The 22717-nt window shown below is 55.4% G+C and overlaps 11 protein-coding genes across 11 annotated transcripts; 6 read left to right on the forward strand and 5 right to left on the reverse strand.

Annotated features, from left to right (window-relative positions):
- Positions 1-1031: 1031 nt before the first annotated feature.
- Positions 1032-3221, reverse strand: N656DRAFT_834965 (uncharacterized protein; the record flags this gene model as incomplete). Its single annotated transcript, XM_064818738.1, has 1 exon — positions 1032-3221. The coding sequence occupies one exon, from the start codon at positions 3219-3221 to the stop codon at positions 1032-1034; it is 2190 nt and encodes a 729-aa protein (XP_064673478.1).
- Positions 3222-3536: 315 nt separating this feature from the next.
- N656DRAFT_408069 (uncharacterized protein) lies at positions 3537-4487 on the forward strand. Its single transcript, XM_064809556.1, has one exon. It carries the CDS (start codon positions 3853-3855, stop codon positions 4333-4335), a length of 483 nt encoding a protein of 160 aa, XP_064673479.1. The 5' UTR covers positions 3537-3852; the 3' UTR covers positions 4336-4487.
- Positions 4488-4946: 459 nt separating this feature from the next.
- N656DRAFT_775900 (alternative oxidase) lies at positions 4947-6056 on the reverse strand. The gene has a single exon (XM_064814525.1). It carries the CDS (start codon positions 5846-5848, stop codon positions 5270-5272), a length of 579 nt encoding a protein of 192 aa, XP_064673480.1. The 5' UTR covers positions 5849-6056; the 3' UTR covers positions 4947-5269.
- Positions 5964-6682, reverse strand: N656DRAFT_407196 (AOX-domain-containing protein). The gene has a single exon (XM_064809555.1). It carries the CDS (start codon positions 6489-6491, stop codon positions 6111-6113), a length of 381 nt encoding a protein of 126 aa, XP_064673481.1. The 5' UTR covers positions 6492-6682; the 3' UTR covers positions 5964-6110.
- Positions 6683-8194: 1512 nt separating this feature from the next.
- Positions 8195-9662, forward strand: N656DRAFT_766180 (uncharacterized protein; the record flags this gene model as incomplete). Its single annotated transcript, XM_064813461.1, has 2 exons — positions 8195-8297; positions 8632-9662. 2 exons carry the CDS (start codon positions 8195-8197, stop codon positions 9660-9662), a joined length of 1134 nt encoding a protein of 377 aa, XP_064673482.1.
- Positions 9663-10226: 564 nt separating this feature from the next.
- Positions 10227-10981, reverse strand: N656DRAFT_702794 (uncharacterized protein; the record flags this gene model as incomplete). The annotated part of the gene is made up of 4 exons (XM_064811049.1): positions 10227-10343; positions 10396-10461; positions 10514-10617; positions 10885-10981. 4 exons carry the CDS (start codon positions 10979-10981, stop codon positions 10227-10229), a joined length of 384 nt encoding a protein of 127 aa, XP_064673483.1.
- Positions 10982-11810: 829 nt separating this feature from the next.
- On the reverse strand, positions 11811-13150 carry N656DRAFT_702585 (oxidative stress survival, Svf1-like protein; the record flags this gene model as incomplete). The annotated part of the gene is made up of 4 exons (XM_064811033.1): positions 11811-11915; positions 11975-12776; positions 12839-13054; positions 13128-13150. 4 exons carry the CDS (start codon positions 13148-13150, stop codon positions 11811-11813), a joined length of 1146 nt encoding a protein of 381 aa, XP_064673484.1.
- Positions 13151-13631: 481 nt separating this feature from the next.
- On the forward strand, positions 13632-14159 carry N656DRAFT_703244 (ribosomal protein L11; the record flags this gene model as incomplete). The annotated part of the gene is made up of 2 exons (XM_064811091.1): positions 13632-13769; positions 13821-14159. The coding sequence occupies 2 exons, from the start codon at positions 13632-13634 to the stop codon at positions 14157-14159; spliced, it is 477 nt and encodes a 158-aa protein (XP_064673485.1).
- Positions 14160-15574: 1415 nt separating this feature from the next.
- Positions 15575-18453, forward strand: N656DRAFT_725723 (Pkinase-domain-containing protein). Its single transcript, XM_064812562.1, has 3 exons — positions 15575-15847; positions 16046-17366; positions 17427-18453. Exons 1-3 carry the CDS (start codon positions 15683-15685, stop codon positions 18059-18061), a joined length of 2121 nt encoding a protein of 706 aa, XP_064673486.1. The 5' UTR covers positions 15575-15682; the 3' UTR covers positions 18062-18453.
- Positions 18454-18842: 389 nt separating this feature from the next.
- On the forward strand, positions 18843-19968 carry N656DRAFT_775905 (chaperonin Cpn10). Its single transcript, XM_064814526.1, has 4 exons — positions 18843-18870; positions 19040-19267; positions 19338-19396; positions 19465-19968. Exons 1-4 carry the CDS (start codon positions 18868-18870, stop codon positions 19487-19489), a joined length of 315 nt encoding a protein of 104 aa, XP_064673487.1. The 5' UTR covers positions 18843-18867; the 3' UTR covers positions 19490-19968.
- Positions 19969-20706: 738 nt separating this feature from the next.
- Positions 20707-22420, forward strand: N656DRAFT_407187 (lytic polysaccharide monooxygenase). The gene is made up of 2 exons (XM_064809554.1): positions 20707-21089; positions 21158-22420. Exons 1-2 carry the CDS (start codon positions 20897-20899, stop codon positions 22189-22191), a joined length of 1227 nt encoding a protein of 408 aa, XP_064673488.1. The 5' UTR covers positions 20707-20896; the 3' UTR covers positions 22192-22420.
- The last annotated feature ends 297 nt before the right edge of the window (positions 22421-22717 follow it).

Raw genomic sequence — 22717 nt, forward strand, 5'->3', positions numbered from 1 at the left:
CCCATCAATCGCGGAGATGTTGCATGGTTACCGCACATGGAAAGTCGATCATGGTAGCGATGAGGCCGGCCTCAACATTCTCTGCATTACCACCAAGCTCACGCTACTTGCACCTGGCGCACCACTGATAATCACCCACCTTCCCTTCGACTCCTGGAGGATTTTATGCTCAATCTTTACCAGTGCATGGTAAGGTGTCAGGTATTGAGCAAAGTCCCCGCGAATTGGACACCTGGCTGTCCTAGAGCGGGCTACTTCACCACGTTGGATTCTCGAGACGATTCCGGGTCCGGGTAGGAACCCAAAGACCTGACTCGGGCTGCTCTAACTTGTGTAGGGTCAGTTCGAGGCCATCCTTATGCACCGGTTGTCCGGCTAAGAAGCGGACAAGCCCACATGCTATTACCGGTGCTAGCTAGGCTGTGCCCCTTGAGGCAAAGATTCTTCACGACACAGCGTAACCATATGTGCAAGTTGCCTTCCCTAGGGAGTTTGACCGCAACACCCAACACTCGAGCAGCATACCTCACCCAAGGACTACTCTACGAGACCAGGTCACACTTCTCTGAGCGAGAACAACCGCAGGAGGAACAGAAACGACTCAAAATTGGCTGGTATCTATAAGCGGCGGCAACCCGGTCTAAGAAAACCAATACCCCTATAATATAGCCATAGCCATCCATAAGTGCCGTGCCATCCACATGCTTGATTGGGCCTTGGTCCATCTTCCCATACCCAAAAAACGGCCAGTAAAAGTCCGATAATAAATTCATCAACGTCATGAACAACCCCACAGTGAGGGATGCAAACATAACTGAGTCGAGGGGGATATCCACATGAGAAACGAATTCGAACTAAAGCAAGTTCGACAAATATAGGCGACACGTCCTTACCCGCTCAGAAAAAGGGGGGCATAACCACGCCGAGCCCAAGATGCGCCGATATAAACCGGAATACTCCCTCACCAGGGCAACCAGAACCGAAAGGATAAAGGAGGTAAAAGAACAACCCATAGTAAAGAAAACAAAACATCAACGTCCGCCATAGTCACTCGCATACCCCATCTCACCAAAGCCCTCTTGCATGCCGCCAGGCCCAAACCCGGTGCCAGGTCCACTGACGTAGCCTCCATCGTCGCCGTCGTCATAATCACTGGCATCAAAGCCGCTTCCGCCGCTCAAATCATCCTCCATGCCGTTGCCCGACCAATTCATTTGCGCCAGGGCGGGATACTGCGCCAGCAGTGCCTGCGGCAGCGCGTAGTTCCCGCTGGCATCCATCGGGTACCCGGCCGGGGCGTTGGGGTCCATGCCGGGCGGCATCATCATGCCCGGGGACTGCATGACCATGCCCTGCGAGGCGGCCTGCTGCACCCGCTGCTCGTTCCACGCCCGCTGCCGTTCGTGGATCTCCTCGTCCAAGAGCGGTTTTATGCAGATGCGTCCAGCCTCGGAGCGGAAATGGCGGCCCAGCGCGTCCGCGCGGGCGAATCGTCGACCGCAGCCCCATTGTCCGCCGCTTTTGAGATCGCCCTTGCAGACAAACTTCTTCTCTCCGGAATGGAGACCCTCGTGCCGCTTGCGATCGTGCTGACGTGCAAAGGCTTTGCCGCAGACGGTGCATACAAACGGCCGTTCGTCTGTGTGCGTCCGGAGGTGCGACCGCAGGTTGTATGCTCGCGTGAAGCGCTTGGGGCATAAGGAGCATTGAAACGTTGCGGGGTGTTTCTGGACTCGTTTCGAGCCGCCTGCACCAGCTTCCCCTTGCCCGCCGGCGCCGTTGTAGTCGGGGTCGGCTAGACGAAGAGCAATCACGTTGTTTGGAACCGCCGAGGTCGACTGACGCCGCCTACCCGAGCCGCCTGTGCGGTCGAGAGGGGACAACGAACGGGACGAGTCGGAGCGTGCGTCGGCGGCAGAATCAGGAGAAAGACCTCCCGAGACCGAAGGGCTGCGGTGACTGCTAAGCAGAGCACCGCCGTTATTGTAGGGGCCTATATCAGTGGCAGCGCGCGGCCGCGATCTTGGTCGCCCTAATGGCATAGTTAGTCTTCTACGCTCACACACGGGCAGATAGAGCAACGAACCTCGCTCTGGGGGCGTTAACGAGTCTACATCAAGCTTTGGAGGTTCAAACCCGGTTCTCACGGCTGTTGGCGCGAAGTCAATGTTGATGGACGGTGGAGCGGGCATCCCCCCCTGCTGCATTTCCTGGGTCTCTTGCGGGAGTTGGGGGAATGCTTCTTGCGGAGCCTGCAAGTACGACGGCGGGCCAAAGCCATTGTTCTGCGTCTGTAGCATGAAATGACCCTGCTGGCCCATGTCAGGGAGCTGCTGTGGCGGTATGCGCGGCGAGATGGCCGGGCTATGAGACGGACTCCTAGCGTGCCCGGGAGAATGCGCCCCGGAATCGGAGATGCTAAAGCTTCCAATGCCGTGTAGCTCGTGAAACAGGGCGGCGTCCTGCGGCCGTTGCATTGGCGAATGGCTGTGGTCAATCTGGTCGAAAGTGTCTGAGCTGGCTAGATGGGGAGAGGGCGCGGCGGAAGAGACGTCAGAGTATTCTGACGGGCTGCGTCTGTGTGTTTGGAATTGAGGACCGCTGGGGCTCCAGTCCTGTCCTCGCCGGAGAGCAGCCTCTGGACCAAGCGAGACATTTCTTGAGTGTCTCCCAGGTGGGCTTGGGAACTGGTGCTGGTTGAAGGACGGTGATTGTGCCATCATGTTAGGATCCGGGGGAGACAGTTGCTGCTGACTGTCGGCAGCAAAAAGAGGCGTGGTGTACTGTGGCTCACCCGGAGTAGGCGGGAAGATAGTGAAGTCGGCGTCGCCAAAGGTCGGCGCCAACAGACCAGAAGGCTGCTGCTGCTGCGTCTGGGACGAAAAGCTTCCAGTCAAGTCGAAGGCGGCGATAGCGGATGGATCGGTGAGGCCAGGCTGGGAGAAGGGCTGGGGCGAAGGCTGCTGGTTACTCAGGAAGCTGCCCGCGTTGGCATCATAAGCCGAGAAGTCGGACTGGTTTCCGGAAAACTGGTGGGCGGCAGACTCGACAGGACCGAGACCAAGACCAAGAGGTGACGATCCGGCTTCGTTCGGATTGGGGAAGCGGGCAGGCGACGGAGAATGGTTACTTATATGGCGTGGCTGATGCGCCGCATCTCCGCCGCCGGTAGATGCTGCCGAGAGCGATCGCCCGCGGACCTGGGGATGCTGTTGGTCCATGGGACGATCCCGATCCGTTTACTCGGATGTACAACAATGGTGTTGCTGTCTTTAGAAGTGTGTAAGGCTGACCGCCAGACTGCCTTGGAGAGAGGCTGTGCAAAGAGAGGGGCTGTGCAGCGACTCGGGACGCGCCCGCGATCTGACACGCTGCAACGTTGACGCCCCGCGAAAGTTTGCGGGTGCTTAGCTGGCAAAGCCAAGAGAGGACAGAATAGGATTGGGTGTTTTGCGTCGCTGCCAGACAGCTAGTATAATCGGGACCAAAGCAAGATTGAATATAGCGGTTTTGCAGCGCTGTGACTGAAAAGGGGGTCGCACTTCGATCTGGTCACGACATGGGATGTGGGATGGAGACGACAAAGCATTGAGGGGCCGGTGAGAGCTGGGTCGGTCTAGGCAGGGCACGGGGTTGAGTGGGGTATGAGCACTGAGACAAGCGAATCGTTGTCGGGTTTTGATGCACAGTCTTGGCGCCCAGATCTCAGTCCTTTGGGCGCATTAGCCGCCATCCTCTGATGTCTCGTCGGGCCGTCACCGAACTCGTACAGTCCCGTCTGCACGAGTATTGTACATATGGATGTAGTGTAATTTCAACAAGCGCGGTGTGAATGACTGGAGTTGTCTGTCAATGGAATGTGAACTCCAAAAGAAGTTGCTCAATTTGGCGTCAGGGACTGCTGGTCCTTGCGATATGTGGGGTACGGGTTCCTACCTAGACCTGTGGTATCAAAAGCCTAACCTTAAAGTTACACCCAACCTATTTCACCTCCACTGCTCCTTGACCGACCACCTGCAGACCAAGAGCATCGTGCGGCCCATAACGTTAGGACTCACAGCGAGGGAGCTAAGATCCATGTGCCTTTGGGCGCCCAGCGCCGTCAGCACCTTGGAGCCCAAGCTATTACAGGGGCCCCGAGGAACGGGAAGAAAAGGCGGGGCAGGGGAAGGTCGCATTAGGATTCGCAAGGCAACGAAGACCGCACAAAGGCACAACTCGCCAGAAACGAGGCTGCTGTCGGGGCTCGTGACACAGAGATTGCAGGTTCTGAACAGATTTCTGTTGAAAGAGAAGACAGCTTCATCTCGAACCCCTCAACACCAACTCGCGTAGCTCCTCCATCGCGGGCAATACTAAGCCACCATCCTTTCTATACCACCCACCTGTTGGTGAGAGTTTTTGAAGCTGTCCCAGACAACCCTCGTGTACAATTTATGCATCGGATACTTACCTAAACCTGTTTCCGCTGTTTCGCTTAGCGGCAGTCGCCCGCAGTGGTACCTGAACGCGTGCCCTTGGAAAGGAGAGCTGGGATTCGACGACAATGGCCTGCAGCCCTATCCGCATTTATATCCGTTGGCCTTCGTGATATAAGGGTGTCCAAAACCCACCCAAACCCTTCCACTGTTTGTGGGCAACGGATCCAGTGAGTTGTCAGCATCGATCATGCACCACCAGGTACAATACCTGTGGGATAGTGTCCACCTACACAGAAGCTCCATGTCAAACATCTTGGCTAGGAAGTGTATGTTCGCATGAACTCTCGAAATACTGACGAATAAACAAGGTGAGGGCCGGAAAGCAGTGACGTTGACAACAGGGGGGCAGAGAGAGGACGAAAGGGGTGAGGGCTGACTTGCATGGAGTGTGGCGATGCATTAAGGAGCCGATTCCGCGCAACTCATTCGTCATCTCACAACTGGATGAGTAGGTTCTTTCTTGAACTTCGAGTCCAGTTGATTTGCGCAATTTAATATGAGTTCTATGGTCTCTGTCGCCCGTGCGAGTATTCCGATTGAAAGCAAAACCCCACGGTTGGTACGCCATAATGTATCCCGAACGCCTTAATCATTTTCTCCTGCCTTTTCCGATCCCAAATCCCCTTGACTACCATGATGCAGAGAGGAGAAGGTGGTATCATGTCTATTTTGTTGCCAACGGCCGCCGGCCAATGTCCAAAAACAAACTAAACCCACTGGACCGTTGCGACAATGCAGGTGGAAAAGAAAACGTGAGAAAAACAAGACCATTTCAAAAAGAACGACTCTCAGCCGATGACCTCTTCTCGCTCGTACCCCGTCGGCTTCAAGGCCGGATTGATAGGTCTTTGGCGATCCGAGCCGGCCTTGTAGTCACTGACAAACGGGTTGGGATCCTCCTTGTTGTTGAGGTTGCTCAGGGTGTGATTGACGCCGCGATGGCACGCCTCGTCAGCGCGGATATAGAGGAGCAGATCTCGCATGGAGCGCTTCCCTTCGGGCATCCGCCAGTACGTCACGGCAATCTCGGGAACCTCAAAGGCCGGATCGGACCACTTTGGGAGGTCGCCCCGCTCAATCTCGTGGATGCAGCGGGTGTACGTGTGGACGGCCTCCTCCTCGAGGTAGCCGACAAATCGGTGCGTGATCTTTGGCGAGATCAGGTAGCTGAGAAACATGGCGTTGAAGAAGACGCCCTGCGCGCCCAGGATCATCGTCTTCATGAACCAGCCGGGCTCAGACATCTTCATGAAGGTCAGCAGATGCATGCGCTCGTTGTACGACTCCTCGAGCAGCGTCTCGATCCAGCCGTTGTCGCGCTTGAGGCGACGTAGGCTGTGGAGGTGCCGGAGCATCCCGGCAACCATGCCTGGAACCCCGGCAATCGACTCGAGGAAGATGAAGCGCACCAGCTGTAGGGTTCGTTGTTAGGACATGCCTTCTACGCGGATTCGGGGGAAGGACCGTACCCATTGCGCTTCAGTTAGCGGTTTTGCGGAAATGGCAGTAGTCGGATTCTTCTTATCCACTTGTTGCTCCGGCCTGACACCAGTCGCAAGGTCGGTACCCCATCTATGTTTCTGTTAGAGCCACCCGGTTCTCTCTCTCTCGCAGATTTGCGGGTTGAACTCACCTGCACAGGCGGACTAGACGCCAAGCAAGCCAGTCACTTACTGTCTTTGGCTTGCGGTGTTCGGGTACCACCGACAGCATCTCCTCCTCTGTGTACCCATGGTGAGGCCATGCGGGCGGAGTCTGCCGGATGTAGGTTGTCTCTTTGCGTGGGAAGAAGTCCCGGAGCTGGTTGGAACTTGTTGTTGAGAAGTGCCGTGTGGAGGAAGTCGGCTGGCGGGACTGATGGATTGCAGCAGCAGCACGGAGTCCGACTGGATATCCGAGTCCCGCTACGGGATGTATCTTGCAGAATAGAGGTGCCGCCGCCTGGCTGAGCTTTGCTGCCTGTTTAGGCGAGAGGGAGCAGATGTTCTTCCCAGGTCCAACGGAAATCATCGGATGATAAGGAGGCTAGTTCAGATCTGATAGTTAAGGTATCTCGATTGCCTTAGCAAGTAAGGTATGTTGAACTAAGTTGTCACTGGTGAGGCCAGGACTGCATGGACTCGGACGAAGAAGCCATGCTGCATTTTATACCAGGCGTCTGGCTGACAAAAGCTGGGCAACCCATACCTAGCTGCGCCAACAACTCATAGGGAATAAAATGTACGAAAAGTGTACGAAGGGGAGTCAAACGCGGGCAGTGAGGCCGAGTTCCTCCGGCATCCGACATTTGACCATCAAAAACTGGCAGCATGAACCACTTAGCAACTCGGTACGGAGTCCAGCTGGGATCAGTTTCCTTCCAAGCCACTAAAGCGAAAAATCCAGGCCCGTATGACAGCCTTGAGACAATGGGTTTCTCTCTTTGGCTGTCGGTTTGGTTTTGGGGGTCGGGATTCTTCGGGCCAGAGTAAGCTGGCCGTTCAGTACGAGAAACTGGCTGCCCGTTTCCTTCCGGAACCCGCAACGCAGGGTGCACTGGTGCAGAGCCCCACAGCTGCCTCCTACACATACCGAGCCTACCCGATCTGGGGCCGATCACCACAAATTTGGATCACCAAGGGCACCTCATTCACCATTCACCACTTCTCAGACCCTTCACGTCGTACAAAGGACGTCAGTCCAATTCACCAGCTTTTCCTGCAGCGATCCATGGAAGCCGGATGTAATATTTCGACGAGGAACTATTCAGAATTCGCAGATATGTTTCCAGTTCAGGTGCGCCTTGGCGAGGATGTTTCCTGGAACCTGAGATGAGGAAGTTGGCTATGTAGGTGACTCACCTGTGAGCACCCGACATCGTGCTCCATGAGGCTTCCACAATCCTCCTAGGTATATCCATCACTGCACTTGAACAATCCCTCGTATTATGTATAGTATTGTATGCACATACAGTACAGTCGGAGAATGGAAACCTGACGTCTTGGTTCTGATGAACAAAATGCTGCCGTGATTCGGACTACTGTATCAAGGCCGCATGCCCTCCTTGCCTTGGCGACCTCATTTATCGCCTGTCCTTATCGGTTTATCACGACTGCAAAACCGCTCGACACCACCAGCAGATCTGTGCGGGGCAGCAAGGATAACCGTCGAGGTGTCTCCTTGCTTGAGCGGGAGAGGGTGAAGGTGCAATGCAAGCAGCATGAAAGAACCAGTCAGCGGTCTATCTACACTAATAGCATGCAGGACGGCTTCTAAACGCGGTTATCGCCGACTCCATTGTTTCCTGTCTGGCGTCATCCTGCGAGTGGTTGCGCTTATCGTCCGCTTCAGGTTAATCTATGTGAGGGGAGATAAACTACGCCATGTCCCAGATTGCGGAGATCGACTGGATTGGCGTTGGGTTGCGCCGTCCTACCCTCCAGCAATATCTTTCTGCTCCTTTGTAAATCATTCACATGAAAGACGGTCTCCATCTTCATCTTCTCAGCCCTTTTGGATAGTGGAGATTCGGACGACAGCTCAAGGGTCCACGGCGCCGAACTCGCCGATACGGAGTATCCGCAATGCAGCTAACCGGTGCTACCTAAATTTTTTAGCCGAGCGTCTCCTCGCTTCCGACACCTCGGGCCCCGTCCCGTCCTACGCCGAACGGAGCATCCGACGTACACAAGAATCGCAGCGTGTACTGTACAAGCCTTGTACATGTCTTAGACATGGCCGGCTCAGGGGCCGTCACCGAGCTCAACTTGAGCGCCGCCAACACAAGCACTATTGTTGATAGGATCAATTCAATGCCCGCTCTAAAGACCAGTGCAGGTAAGCCAAACAAAGCCCCTTAAATCGACGTTGAGATGTCGCCATCTGTCCGTTATGGAGTCAGTTGCGGTGGAGGACTTGATCAGGCGAGATGCAAGCATCAAGACGGTCTTGAGCGTCAGGTATCGGCCAGATTTGGGAGTAAACTTATCTCCCGCTCAAACTCGGCATCTTGAGAATCGAGATCCACCTTACCGTCTGCAAGCGTGACATCTGTCAGCCGACGGCTAAAGGGGGGCGCGGGGCAACCACTCCGTTGGCATCCCACAGTTACATTCTGGATTCGCGAACAAACCGAGGTAGTGGATCACGTTGCTAACATGGCGACCACCAGCATTCTTCACATTCCTGCGGGCCAATCTGGTCCTGACACACTCGACAACGCCGTCGACCGTCTCCACGCCCAATCTAGGGCCGTACCCATCGCAGTCCCTCCCACCCCTTTCCCCCTCCCCCCTATCAGCCAGCACCCCGCTCGGCCCAGCAGCTCTGGAAGACGATGATCCGCCTCCACTATCCCTCGAAATCCTGACCTCGCGCGCCGACAAGGCGGCCGCGCTCAAGTTGGTCGCCGACAGCATCGCGCAGCAGCGCCAGCAGGCCGCCATGAGCCTCATTTTCCACCCGCTGCCGCTGGCGGGGCTGTTGGCCGTGCTGGCAGCCATCTACCGCTACGCCTGGGCTCACCACGACCACAACCATCACCACGACCCGGGCACGGCAATGCTGCTGGCCAGCGGCGCCGTGACAAGCTACTTACTAGCAATCCGCCTCGCCACGTCCGGCTACCTGCGCGCCGCCGAGGCACTGTCATGGGACTTTCTCGCCGACAACGACGTGGTCATAGGCACGCGCTTCGGCGGGGAAGTGATTGGCGCGCTGATCCTCCGCTTGGAGCGCCCCGGGAGCAGCAACCCGCACATCTCCTCCCCCCTATCCACCACCACCAGCACCACCGCGTACTCTCATTCCCGCACCTCCTCCATCTCCTCCTCATCCTCCACCTCCACCTCCTCCTCACCATCAGCATCAAACCACCACAACCACAGCAACCACAGCAACCGCCGAAAACCCCACAGCCGCCAAAACAGCCGAAGAGGAGGCGGCAAGGGTGTCATACGCGCGTGGACGACCAAGCTGCGGTACCGCGGGCGCGGGGTCGGGGGCGACATGCTGCGCGAGGCGGTGCGGCTGACGCGCGAGCGGCGGGGGCGCGGCGCGCAGGTTGGGTTCGCCCGCGAGCACGCCAACAGCGTGGCCGTCCTGCCGGAACTGTTCAACCGCGGGCTGAGGCAGAGGGAGATGAGGGCGGCGAGGGCGCTGGAGGCCGTGTTGGCTGCGTGGGAAGGCGGGAGGCGGAGGTGAGAGAGAGGCTTGGGCCCTGGTGTGTGTGCCGGGGTAGGGTATGTTTATGTGTGGGTCTGCCATGCGTTTGGTTTGGGAGGATATATGATGGCAGGTGCGGGGAAGTTGAGTTTTGAAGCCCGGTTGGATATGGCGTTAGCGGGAAGGGACGGCTGACGATGTTCATGATCGCATGACGCTGCTGGAAGAGAGAGCAGCAGTTTTGTTTATACAGAGATACCACGTAGACTTTCGTTAAAGAATAGGGCTGGCCCTGGTAGGATATGACGATTACGAGTCTTGCTTCACGTCACAAAGAGTCGATGACCGAGAGTTCAATGTGCCAGTATCCCGTTTGTTTGTTCCGAAGAGACCAGTCCCACAACCGACCCATACCTAGATCAAGATAAAAAAAGAAGCCCATGTGCCAACCTGGTATCCGGAGATTGCGCCTTGCGCCTTAGCGCCAGCATAAGCTAGAAAAGAACAGGAAGATTTGCCTTGATACCAACCTGAAGCATGACCCTATACAAGCCGCGGCAGGTGGGAAAACGAGGGCCTTCCGATTAGCAGACAGCGCTCAACTCACTCATCGTCATCTCCATCCGGATTGTTGACCTGTTGCTTCTTCTTCGGGGGTGTCCAAGTTTCTGGATCGAAGCCGTAAATAGGCTTTCCAATACGTCTCAGTGCGAAGATCACCTGGTATCAGTTGGCATGGCTAAACTTTTGAAGGCCCAGCGGTTGGAGTTACTACATCGTGGACTGTCACTGTCTTTGCATTTCTGTATTCCGTATACGTGACGCAGTCACGCAAGATCTGTGGAAAAGGTCAGAAGAAGCTGCTGGTGGGCAATTGCAGAAAGACCTACCATTTCCAGACGCGCTTTCAATGCCGCTCGGATCTCGTCATAAATGCTGGCTGATATTCGTTTAACACCTCCACGCCGGGCGAGGCGGCTATCATCAACCTTCACTGTTAGCGCAGCTAAAACCAGATGACTGAAAGCGCCACTCCGGAAGGAGCGACCGGAGCAACAGCCAGACTCTCAGAAGGATTCTCGAGCATGGACGTGAACAGGGAAAAATGCACAGCTGCTGTCTCCAGAGCCACTCGAATGCCCGAAACTAGAGACGTTGTGAAACCAAGATTCTTTCCCTTACCGGATGGCTGGCTTGGCTAGAGTAACCGGTTAGCAAATTGGTCTGGTATGGTAAACAAAGGAGAAGGATAATGGCATACTAATTCCACGAATGCAATCCTTCGTTATTTTTCTGTCATTCAATTCATAGGCGTTAGCAAGCCAGCGCAATTGAAGGCGAAAAAACCGACGAGCCATTAGAGAGGACTCGAAGTATGGGTACTGTACACACCTGTGGCGCTTCGCGCCAGTCTTCCCCCCCAGTTATTTGCCGGAGAGGGCAACCCCCTTGCGCTGTAGGCCTTTCGGCCGACCTTGCTGGGGGATAGTCGGCGGTATATTGGGTTTGTTTGCGTTACAATTTGGGGTGAAACAAGGGCGGAGAGGATTCGTAAGGGCCCATGGGCGCGATGAGGAAGTGAACTTTAAGTTGAACGTCGATGAGGTTTCCCGTTCAACTTGGGAAGTCGCGGTTGAGAAAGGGCCGTGCGGGATACCAAAAGTGGGGTAATATGTACTGTGAGCTTTCCTCGAGCCCCTCCGTCATGTTCGAGTCAACACCCAGATTTGAAGCTCATTGTGCAGTCGATTTGTGGCTGAACAAGGTAGGTAATGGCTGAGGTGAAGTTGGCCCGACGATCCAGCATATTATTTAGCACTTGTTTGCAGCGTCTGTATCCCAGGCGCTTATAGGTCTTAGCAGCTCACGAGGTATCATCAACATCAGGTCCACACACACTCTCAATATTCTGTTAGAACAGACTGGGCAAGTCGATCCGAGTCTGATGTGTAGTACATCATCTGTTGCGATTATATTAGGGTAGTTAGATCTATAAGCCTATGTTTTTAAGTTTCTGGATTATTCAACACCAGTCCACTCGAAACCACCACGTCGTCGTGCAATAAGTCTAGTAACGAGGGCCAATCTCACTCACATCATCGTCGCCGTCTTGTAACGCGGAATCCCCAACTGCATCTACTTCTACACCCAAAGTACCCGAGATTTGGCAGCCCAAGACTACGGTACTCATTCCGAGATGAAGGTCGCTTCGCTGAAGACAAAGCCCTCTTCGGTAACCTCCTCATCGCCAATTTTGAGCTTCAGCGACAACTTTGTCTTTTGCGGGGAGTACTAGTGGATTTAGGTTAGCGGCGCGCAAGGCTTGCAGTGAACGGACGAGAATTACGAACCTGGTAGATATACGGCTTTGTACCGGCTGCGGCGGCCACAATGTTCTTGACAAAGCCGGGAACTTCGGCCATGACGTCTATCCTATCGAGTCTCTCCTCGAGGCCGCCCTCGACCACAGCCTCCACCGGCTTCCCGTCCTTGGTAGCTCCTGCCCATGAGAACTTAATGGTCGTCGGCTCCGGCCAGTCGTTTTCGCTGTCCTTTTTCGTTTCAAGGTGGACCACGTCGTTCTTGCAGCCCGCCATGATGATCTCGCCGTCCTTGGCGATTCCGCCGACGTTCACCACGGTCGAACCATATGAGGGCGGTGTAGTGAACTGCATCAGGATGGCCGAGTATGTCGGGCCCTGAAAATTGCAGAAGTTCCACCTGGCCGCGGCGTGATGGGGCTTCATCCCTTGCAGCGCGTGGACAAAGAAGGCCTTGCCCTTGAAGTCGATGGGGCCTTCTTTGGTGGTGACGGTTCCCTCGGCAACGCACCTTGGCCAGAAGACATGCCGCATGGAGCCCCAGGGGTTGGACAGGTCGGTGCCGAAGAGCGTCTTGCCTGTTTTGCCGGCCTGGAATCCCGGGGCTGTCCGTTTGACAGTCAGGTTGACAATCGCCCGTTCATCGTTCATCGACTTGATCGTGTAAGTCGTGCCATCCTCCGAGAGCTCGACCGCGCAGTCGTTCGCATAGAAGCCTGTATAATCCTCGCTGAATTCGTGGTTTTGTAGCGGGGTCGAGCACCACAGGTGGGGTTCTGAGCGGTCCAGGTTAAAGATCTTGCAGTTGAACTGGCAGGTCGTGCGGATGCCGCTGTCAATCGGATCAGCACATGGGAGTTTGATTGATGGATGGACAAGCCGCGGTCAACGTACGCCACGTTACTATAGATGACCTGGACAAAGGCAAGCTGACCACCGTCGGGCATGAAATAAAAGGTGTGCGTCTCGACGCAGGTCGACTCCGGCGCCTGCCATTTCAGATCATCCCGAGTGAGCTCCGAGTAGGGTGTTGTCTCAGCCTCCTCGGCGACCGACTTGATGGCGGACGGGCCGTAGATAGGCTCCTGTGTGCCGGCGACGTTGGCCAGCCTGCGAAGGATCAGATCAGAAACCGGGGAGGGCACGGTGGGGTAACGTATTGGACCCTCTGAGTTAAGCTTACTGCTGCTGCGCCCACTTGAACATGATGTGCGTCCTGAAATGCCAGATGCGGCAAGTCTTGATGAAGGGTTATCGTGAGAGAAGTTGGCTTGTGAGGAGATGGGTGTAAGCCGAGCCTAAACCGTTCATTCAAAGCCGTTGAAGGACGCCGGGCCTTTGGGTCAGGTAAGCACCTGAGCCGGAACTGCGGTAACGCCAGGGGATCACTGTTGTAACCACACATTTGTGGACGTCACTGGCGTTAATCCCCTACTTTAGCGCACAGGGCATGCTTCAGCCTTCGACCGAGGGGGTGGGGCTTGTGCGACAGGGGCCAAAGTGTGGCTGAGGAGTGGCTAGAGACTTCTAATTTTCAGCTGCCATCTGGAGACAAGCTCAGTTATCGATATCCGTCCATATCACCTTCGATTCGATTTTAACAGCGATTCTCGAGCGCACACAAACATTCTGCACACGTACTTAACGCGACCGAACCTTTAAACGTGCGCATACTCGGCCGAAGAAAATGTCGAAGGCTCGGTCCGCTGCGGGCGGCGTAGAGCAGGTGGTCAAAATCATCGTCGGAGCCGGCCAAGCAAGTCCCAGCCCTCCAGTAGGTCCGGCTCTCGGTAGCAAGGGTATCAAGTCAATGGATTTCTGCAAGGTCAGTCTCATTGCTTTCCATTGGGGCTTTTACGCTAATAGGAGCATACAGGAATTTAATGCCAGGACACAACACATCGAGCCCGGCACTCCAATGCCCGTGCGGGTAACCGTCAGGCCAGACAGGACATTCCACTTCGAGATTCGGACACCACAAACGTCATGGCTTCTCCTCAACGCGGCCGAAGTACCTATGGACAAAAAAAAGGGCAAGAGGAAAGGGGCGAGCAATCCGGGCAAGGAGACGGTAGGGACAGTGAGCCTCAAGCACGTATACGAAATCGCAAAGATCAAGCAATCCGAGACACGGCTTTCTGGCCTGTCACTCGAAGGGCTTTGCCGGTCAATCATCTTCCAGGCCAAGTCGATGGGCATCGCAGTCGTTCCATAGATGCTCTTTGAAGGCTTGTGGATGCTCATCAGCGGGCTTGGCGCATCTGGTGTTGCGGTTGCTTCTCAAACGGCTCGGGATGAGGCTATCGTCTGGCGATGTGGCCATCACTGATACCTTATGGCTGCCCGCTGCAGCCCTCTCTGTAATATCATTGTATTATCAATCACTGCAGTTGGAAACTGGAAAGACTTCAAGGCGGAATGGCCGACATGTTTATCCTGTTCGCCTGGTTTTCGAGAGGCAGACAGTTCGGTTTAAGACGGGCCATTTCTCTACACCGAGATAGAGCAAACCAGCGGTAAGAATGAGACCTGTCTTATGGGTCTCGCAGCTAAAGGGAGAGAAAAGACCACCGGATTTGTCGTGTCCCTTCCCGACCTCGGCGTCACAAGCCGAGCTGGACGTTTGAGCCTGTCAAAGTTGAGGCAGGTGGGGCTTTACGGAAGATAGGCGCGCCTGCAGCCCCGAAAGGGTCAGGCGTTCCGAACTCCGAGCATCCCGGCTGCGATCGGAATCATGGCCCATGCATTTCCTCAACCGACAGCCATCCCGAGCTGCACGTGTTAGCTAGGTGTATAATCAGCCAACTGCTGCCACTTATCCTTTGAATTGCACCAATCCAATGCGGAGAATGGCCAGTACCGGTATCTGCAAGAAGGGTAGCTACGTACGCTAGACGACTTGAGGGAGACGTATAGATAAGTTGACACCTTTGCCGCGGAGCCCGCACCCGTAGGTGCCGATCTCACGTTATCATATGAATTGTCTGTGTCTTTCGGGTTATCTGCGTCCCCGCTGGAACAGAGCTCATCAGCCCAACACTTGACACAGTTGCCTCGTCCAAGGACATGAATCATACTCATGCCCATCCGGTTTAGCACCCGGGAATAATCACACGGAGACTCAATTGCTAGGAAGGGCCTGTCAAGGTCTACGGAGCGGCCCTTGGACGGTACCCGTGCCTCCCGCAGATGGCAGCCAACGTCGGGGCCGACCCCTCCCCAGACCAAGTACCTGCAAAGTATCCGTACCTGAGCCCCACCAACACACCATGACTTCTGTTTTGCTATCAGCCAAAGCCGTCATCTTTATTTGACCGTCTTTCTTTTTGCAATCGCTTTTTTGATCCTTGCACCCGTCATCGCGCTTTCCTTCGCCTCGGCACATTCTCCCAAGAACCCGCGGTTCCGGTGTTGATAGCAGTAAACATGGCGAGCAGTGCCCAAAAGGCGGCGGATAACCGCCAGAAAGTTCAAGCAAACGGTAAGGAAAAAAACACAAAGGTTGCCCCTCAATACGCGGAATACGGAATTGCCCCCACCACAAGTCGCAATCGGTTGGCGCAGCTGCTGGGCTCGTCAGCTGAAGCAATTCCCAAGCCTTCTTTTGCTAATATGTATGGAGATAATGTAGGCTCGGCCGCTCAGAACTGCGAGGACGACCAAGACGGCCAACAGCTCCAATCCTCGCCCGCAGTACGCTTTAAATCGACCATCGAAGAGATTGCCCCAGATAATGCAATGTCCACGATCACACCGTCCGCCGACGGTGTCGCGCTCGGAGACCCAGGCGAGGTGACGCCGGATCAGATCCGCGACCTCTCCAACAGGCTGCGGGCCTGCCCGCTCCAGGAACGAAGAATGAACATCTTCTCTTACGAGGCCTTTTCCCTCCCACCTTCAAGAGTACGTGTTCTGCTGCTTCTGGTTTTCGGTCGTTTTGGCGACCGGGACGTTCGTCTGATCTGTCTTTTTATGTCGTTCTCGGGCGGTCCAGTTGGGACTGTGTAACTTGGTAGCGGTCTCTTTCAGCTTTACCGCGGCGCATTTTCCAATTTTTCGACCGGTTGCTTTTCTCAACGCCCAACTAACAGGCAAATCCAGACAGCATCCCGTGATGATGAGTCGCGAGAACCTAGTCGCCAGGCCACTCCTCAAAACTCAGCGAGTCACGGCTCGCCGCGCTTGAATGCCAGTCCGCGCGCCATGGATATGCATTCGCCGCCTCTTACACCGGCAGGAACGGACACTACAGACGGAGGACCGAAACGGGAACCACCCGGAGTATACGACAGAGGGCGCAGTTCAGACATCATCACGCCCCAGGAATCGATGCATGAAGCGCCTTCACCCGGCTCATCGCGCCCAGTTGTCGCCCATGGATCGATTGATGCTGATCGCAGCTCACGAAGGCCGGCAACCTCGGACGGAAGGGAGCAGATCCAAGCGGCGCTCGGCGACCACCGTAAAGGGCTGTTCACGGTGGGTGCTGCAAGCGGGTCGACATCGCCCGTCAGTTCGGTGCCACCGTCCCGTGACACGAGCCCGTCTAGAGCGTTGACCGCGTCGCAATTTTACACCCGGCACGCGCCGCCACCGGGAGAAGCCAATGATCCTTATGCCGCAAGCAGGCGGCAGGCACAAAAAGGCATCGATTCCCGCTTCATATTCCCCAGGAAGAAGAAGCGGGATTCGCCTGGGTCGTCGACCATCAGCCTTCCCAAAGCCTTGGGAGACAAACGCCGGTCAAATGAGGGCCTTTCTCACAGCAGGAATAGCTCCATGGCCGACTTGAAGAGGTTCTTCAAGCTGGGTCCTAGCAATAAGGCAAAAAGAACTGCATCACCCGCCCCGTCCGTTAGATCCGGTTCGAAGACGCCACCCACCTCCAAGTCGACGCAGATTCCCTTTGGCGACGACCACGGCCTCTCCTCTAAGTACGGAAAGCTCGGGAAAGTGCTAGGAGCCGGGGCGGGCGGGTCTGTGAGATTGATGAAACGTGCCGAGGACGGTGTGGTGTTTGCTGTCAAGGAATTCCGTCCTCGCCATTCATACGAGACTGAGCGTGAGTACGTCAAGAAGCTCACGGCTGAGTACTGCATTGGCTCTTCGCTGCACCATGGCAACATTATTGAAACGCTCGATATTGTCCAGGAGCGGGGCAAGTGGTACGAGGTGATGGAGTACGCTCCGTACGATCTTTTCGCCATTGTCATGACGGGACGAATGTCGCGCGAGGAGATCAGCTGCTGCTTCTTGCAGATTCTGAGTGGTGTCACGTACCTGCACAGCATGGGGCTAGCTCACCGTGACTTGAAACTCGACAACGTGGTGGTCAGCGAGCACGGAATCATGAAGATCATTGATTTTGGCAGTGCCCATGTCTTCAAATACCCTTTTGAAAGTGGCATCGTTCTTGCATCGGGTGAGTCGTGGAACCCGCAGTTCTAGTCAAAGCGCACAGGCGTACTAACGAGTGTCACAGGAATCGTTGGCTCGGACCCGTATCTCGCACCCGAAGTGTATGACGAGAAGAAGTACGACCCTCAAGCGGTAGACATCTGGTCCCTGGCCATCATCTTCTGCTGCATGACCCTCAGACGTTTCCCATGGAAACTTCCACGGCTATCTGACAACTCGTTCAAGCTCTTCGCAGCGGAGCCGACGCCAGGCCACGATCCCAAGAAACTGCTCATGCCGCCGTCCAAGTCCATGTCGGCTTTACACGATACGCCGGCTAGAGACTATGATCCGGACAGCCTCCGCAGCAATGCCGACAAAGAAGCGCGCGGCGGACAACATGAGCAGCAGAGGGCGTCGACGACAACGTCCAACGCAGGACATGATGGCGTAGCCGCCAATCCCCCGCCGGCGGAGAAGAAGGAGGTGATCCGCGGCCCGTGGCGGATTCTTCGGCTGCTGCCCCGAGAAAGCAGGCATGTCATCGGGCGCATGCTGGAGCTAGACCCCAAGAAGCGGGCAAAAATGGATGAGATTCTGGATGACCCCTGGGTGGCCGATTCGGTGATTTGCCGCCAGGTCGGACCTGGGCTCGTGGCGAATGCTGAGGATCATACGCATGTGCTGGAACCCCCGGCGCCGCCGGCTGGTAGCAAGTAGATGGTTGAAAATACTGAGGATAAAGTATGTCAGGGGGCAAAATATCTCGGGGTTTCTGAGAGATGGCTGGTGGCTCCTTTTGGTCCGTTTACATCTTCGCGGCAATTTTCGTCTTCTCAGCTGCTGTTTCGGTCATCTTGGGAGGATGGAGTTTGGGAAAGGGAGTCCTCATTTGCTGGCGCATTCAGATCTGGTTAAGTTTCTTCTGGGTAAGGGCGTTTATTCAAGTTTCATTCATCATGAGATACAAAGGCAGGGCTTCAGAAGCAGGATAATCTTCTCAAGGGAAGAAAGGGAACTATAGGGTCGTTGAGGGTTAGAACCAGCATGCATAGATAGTCGGGATATATACTATATACCGGCACTTGAATAGAACAACTGGGATATTACACAGTCCAGTCTCCGGCTCAAGAAGATGGTCAACCACCTTTATACCATCACATTCCAGCATGATGGGTCATGGGAAACATCCAGGTTGAGGTCGAGGACGGCTTCCTCTTCGCAGCCAATCAGCTTCCCCACGAATTTCCAGATGCGGCTTGGGCGCTCTTGGTGGGCCGGGAATGCGCGGACCGATGCTATTGGTCAGCCGGCAACCGGACCCAGTAAAAAATTGGCGAGCTTTCTAGATGGTCTTGGAAGCTCTGATGAGGTCCGTGATCCGCTTCTCGGTTCCTCAATTGAAATCGGAGCTCTCTTTCTTCGGCAGACTTCCTTCCTCCATCTTCCTACCGCGTAATCATCATCTCTATCTAACCGACCAACGCTCGCACCTTTGCTCCGCACGCGACACAACACTTGACAAAATGGTGAGTTTGTCCCGTCCCTTTTACTTCCCGCCTCAACGCCCTTGACAGCTTCGCGGAAGTTCCGAAGCTTGTTGTCGTTCCGAAGCTTGTTGTCATACCGCCCGTATCCGCCGATTGTGGATAGCCACGGTAGATTGACTGACTGACTGACTGACTGGTACTCTGGCAGGCCACCTCGCTCCGCTCCATCAAGTCCCTCGTCCCGCTGCTCGACCGCGTGCTCGTGCAGCGCATCAAGGCCGAGGCCAAGACGGCCAGCGGCATCTACCTCCCCGAGTCGAGCGTCAAGGAGCTCAATGAGGCCAAGGTCCTGGCCGTCGGCCCCGGCGGGCTGGACAAGGACGGCAAGCGCATGCCCATGGGCGTGTCTGCCGGCGACAGGGTGCTGATTCCTCAGGTACGGGTCACCGCGGGATTGTTGAACCAGTTTTGGGTAGGGAAGAAGAGATTTGGCTGACTAGAGATAGTATGGTGGTTCGCCGGTCAAGGTTGGCGAGGAGGAGTACCATCTCTTCCGGGACAGCGAGTAAGTCGTCGCGTTCATGTTGATGTGGATGCTATGGTTGTGGTGCTGACTGTTGTGTGCGCTGGCAGGATCCTGGCCAAGATCAACGAGTAAAATGGATACACCCCGAAAAAAGATACCCATGAAGCAATGAAAATGTGTACTATATAATGTACTAAAATACAAGCATGCATGTCCGGATCCTGGAAGAGCGGACACTTCGCGGCTGCATCATTCATAGGGCAGTGGTGATACTTGGTGTTTTGGGCGCCGAACTCAAGGAATAGACTTCATCTCCACTCTTGCCGAGATGTTCTACTTGGTCGGTTGCCGCCAATTGCTGACTTTGACAGACTGCTGCAGTTATCCGGCCTGGTGATGTCTTTTCGTTCATGATAGCTGGAAGATGGGTTGCACTCTAGCTCGGCAGAGCCGCGATGGCTTAAACCGAGCTATCCCGCTCCCGCTCCGAGCTGGTCGGCACAGTACCTTTGCCGCCGGCAGATATATGGATGCGGGTTCAGGACTTCTTGGCTTTCTCCTCGGCCTTCCTGGTTCTGAGGGGACTGTATGTGATGAATATATAGGGTCGTACATCCTGATCCAGACCTTCGACAACTTGAACCTTAACTACCAGAGTCCGCTCGCCATTCAACAATGTCTTCAATCAGTACACTATTCAGAAACGAAACAATGAGCCGGCTCTGCCCTACGCATACCGGGATCGCTTATGCCACCCAATAGTATATCCCAGCTACAGCCAAACCCCACATGTGTTGCCGCTGTCGAATCACATAGCCGCCAAGGTTCCGAACGATGTTTCGAAACAAGTGTGTCTTTGGCCGACGAGCCGCGAATTTCATTTGCCCGAAAGTTCCATTCAGGGGTTGGGTTTGCTGTGGGCCACAAACAAAAGGGTCACACAAGGCGATGTAACCGACTGACTGGCACTTACAATGTCATGCAAGGGGTAGTGAGCAACTCTATCTCAACATTGCGGCGCGGGAGGCAAAGTGAGGGAGTGATGAAAACAATTCATGGATCTTGGGTCTTTGACCAGCTTGCCGGTTCTCGGGATATCCTGAGCTATGGCAGGGACCAGGTCGACTTTGAAAGGGGTAGGAGATGCGCCACTGTCTGAGAAGCTGCACCTTCATAGCTTGTGTGGCCTGTCATTTCTGTCTTTTTGCGCCTCGCTCGCAGTCGTCGATCTCAGATCGAAGGATGACGGCCCCGCAGCAGTTTGCTCTTTTGACATGAGACTCCCCTTCATTATGTTGGCTCAAGGGGTCAGCTGTTGCCTCTCCACTTCTTAAGATCAGACCTTGCTTAGGGCTGATCTTATTTCTTTTCTTCCAGTTCCGTCGTCTTTTCTCCTTTCTCATCGATTCGACCTTTCCTTCCACATTTTCTCTTCACAGACGTGGACATTCTTTTCACTTCAACGTCTTGTTTAGCGTTGTGTTGTTACCCAACTTTCTACTTTCCTTCAGAGCTGGCCTTCCTCACATTGCAGGCAATATGCATTCTCACATTCTCTTCAGACTCGGCCTAGGGGCCGCCTTCGCCTCGCTGTCGACAGCGCATACTCTGTTCACGACCTTGTTCATCAACGACGTCAATCAAGGCGATGGAACCTGCGTCCGGATGCCCAAGGATGGCAGCACCTCAACTGGGCCCATTGCCGGTCTCAACAGCCCAGAAATGGCTTGCGGTAAGTTACAATATTACCAGGCCTATATACCCACTGCCTCTGTCTAAATCTGACATTCCGGAACTCAGGCCGAGACGGCGAAAATGCCGTAGCATTCACCTGCCCAGCCCCTGCCGGCGCAAAGCTGACCTTTGAGTTCCGCGCCTGGCCCGACGCCCGGCAACCAGGCGCCATCGACGCCTCCCACCTCGGCTCGGCCGCCATCTACCTAAAGCAGGTCTCCAACATCAGCACCGATGCCGCCGCCGGCCCGGGCTGGTTCAAGATCTACGACGAAGGCTACGACGCGAGCAGCAAAAAGTGGGCCACGGAGAAGCTCATCGCCGACGACGGCCTCCTGAGCGTCAATCTCCCGTCCGGCCTGCCCACGGGGTACTACCTCGCGCGCACGGAAATCATCTCGCTGCAGAACGTCACCGCTACCGCCGGCGTCGACCCCCAGCCCTACGTCAACTGCGCGCAGATCTTCGTCCAGGGCCAGGCCTCGGCCTCCCCTTTGAGCATCCCTGAGGACAAAGAGGTCTCCATTCCCGGCCATGTAACCGCCTCTCACCCAGGCTTGACCTTCAACATCTACCACGACGACCCCCTCACGACGCCATACCAAGTCGTCGGCCCCGCGGTGTTCTTCCCTTCTTCTAGCACTCCCACCACCCGCCGCCGGCAGCTCAGCCGCTGCCAACGCAAATCCTCGCAGGCATCGACACAGACACAGACTCAACCACAAACTCAACCAACGTCTCAGCCAAATACCCAAACGCAAACACTTAAACAGACAGACGGACTCATCCCCGAGGACTGCGTCATGAAAAACGCAAACTGGTGCGCCTCGCCCCTCCCGGCCTACACCGACGAAGCCTCGTGCTGGGCAGCCTCGTCCGACTGCTGGCGGCAGGTCGACGAATGCTACAGCAGCGCGCCGCCGTCCGGGTACCGCGGGTGCTCTCTATGGGAGAAGGGCATGTGCGAGAAGATCCAGGCCGAGTGCGGGGCCGGGCTGTGGAATGGGCCACCTTCGGAGCTGGTGGACGCGTTGGCGAATGAGGTGGTGGATGCGCCTGTGCCGAGTGGCGGGAAGATACCCGCTGCGGCTAATGCTTGATGATCATCATGATCATCGATTGAGGGGTAGGGATGGGGAGTGAGGAGAGGGTCGTGATTGTGAATGGGATTATCATTGTTCGGTTTTGAAGTGGTGTGGTAGCGTCTTTGTCGGCTGCCACTTATGCCACTGCTGTATTACTTTACGCATTTTACTAGACTCTGGGTGTCATGGCTGGGAGCGGTAGCCGAGACAAGGCAAGACCGCTTGACGGCCGTTTTGAGCATGCTTTTTGGTTGATCGTTTACTCCTCGTGGCATGTACTGTGGTTGCTCTTGCCGGAGACACTTGTTGTCCTGGTGCTTGTTGAGGAGGAAGGGACTACTGTGTTGGATGTCTTGCATATTTAGGCTGCAGTGCCGACATTTTTCGGGTTCAAACTTTCACCCACTTCAACCCAACAGACAACACCACATATTACCACTGTCTTTAGCCTTCAGTTTGGAGACATGTGCCACCTAGTGCAAGATCAACGGCGAGCCCGCCACCTGCAGCACGATACCCAGGGGTGTATGGATCCGGGTGA

This window comes from Canariomyces notabilis, assembly GCF_033297395.1.
Source record: "Canariomyces notabilis strain CBS 508.74 unplaced genomic scaffold N656scaffold_3, whole genome shotgun sequence".
Classification (NCBI taxonomy): domain Eukaryota; kingdom Fungi; phylum Ascomycota; class Sordariomycetes; order Sordariales; family Chaetomiaceae; genus Canariomyces; species Canariomyces notabilis.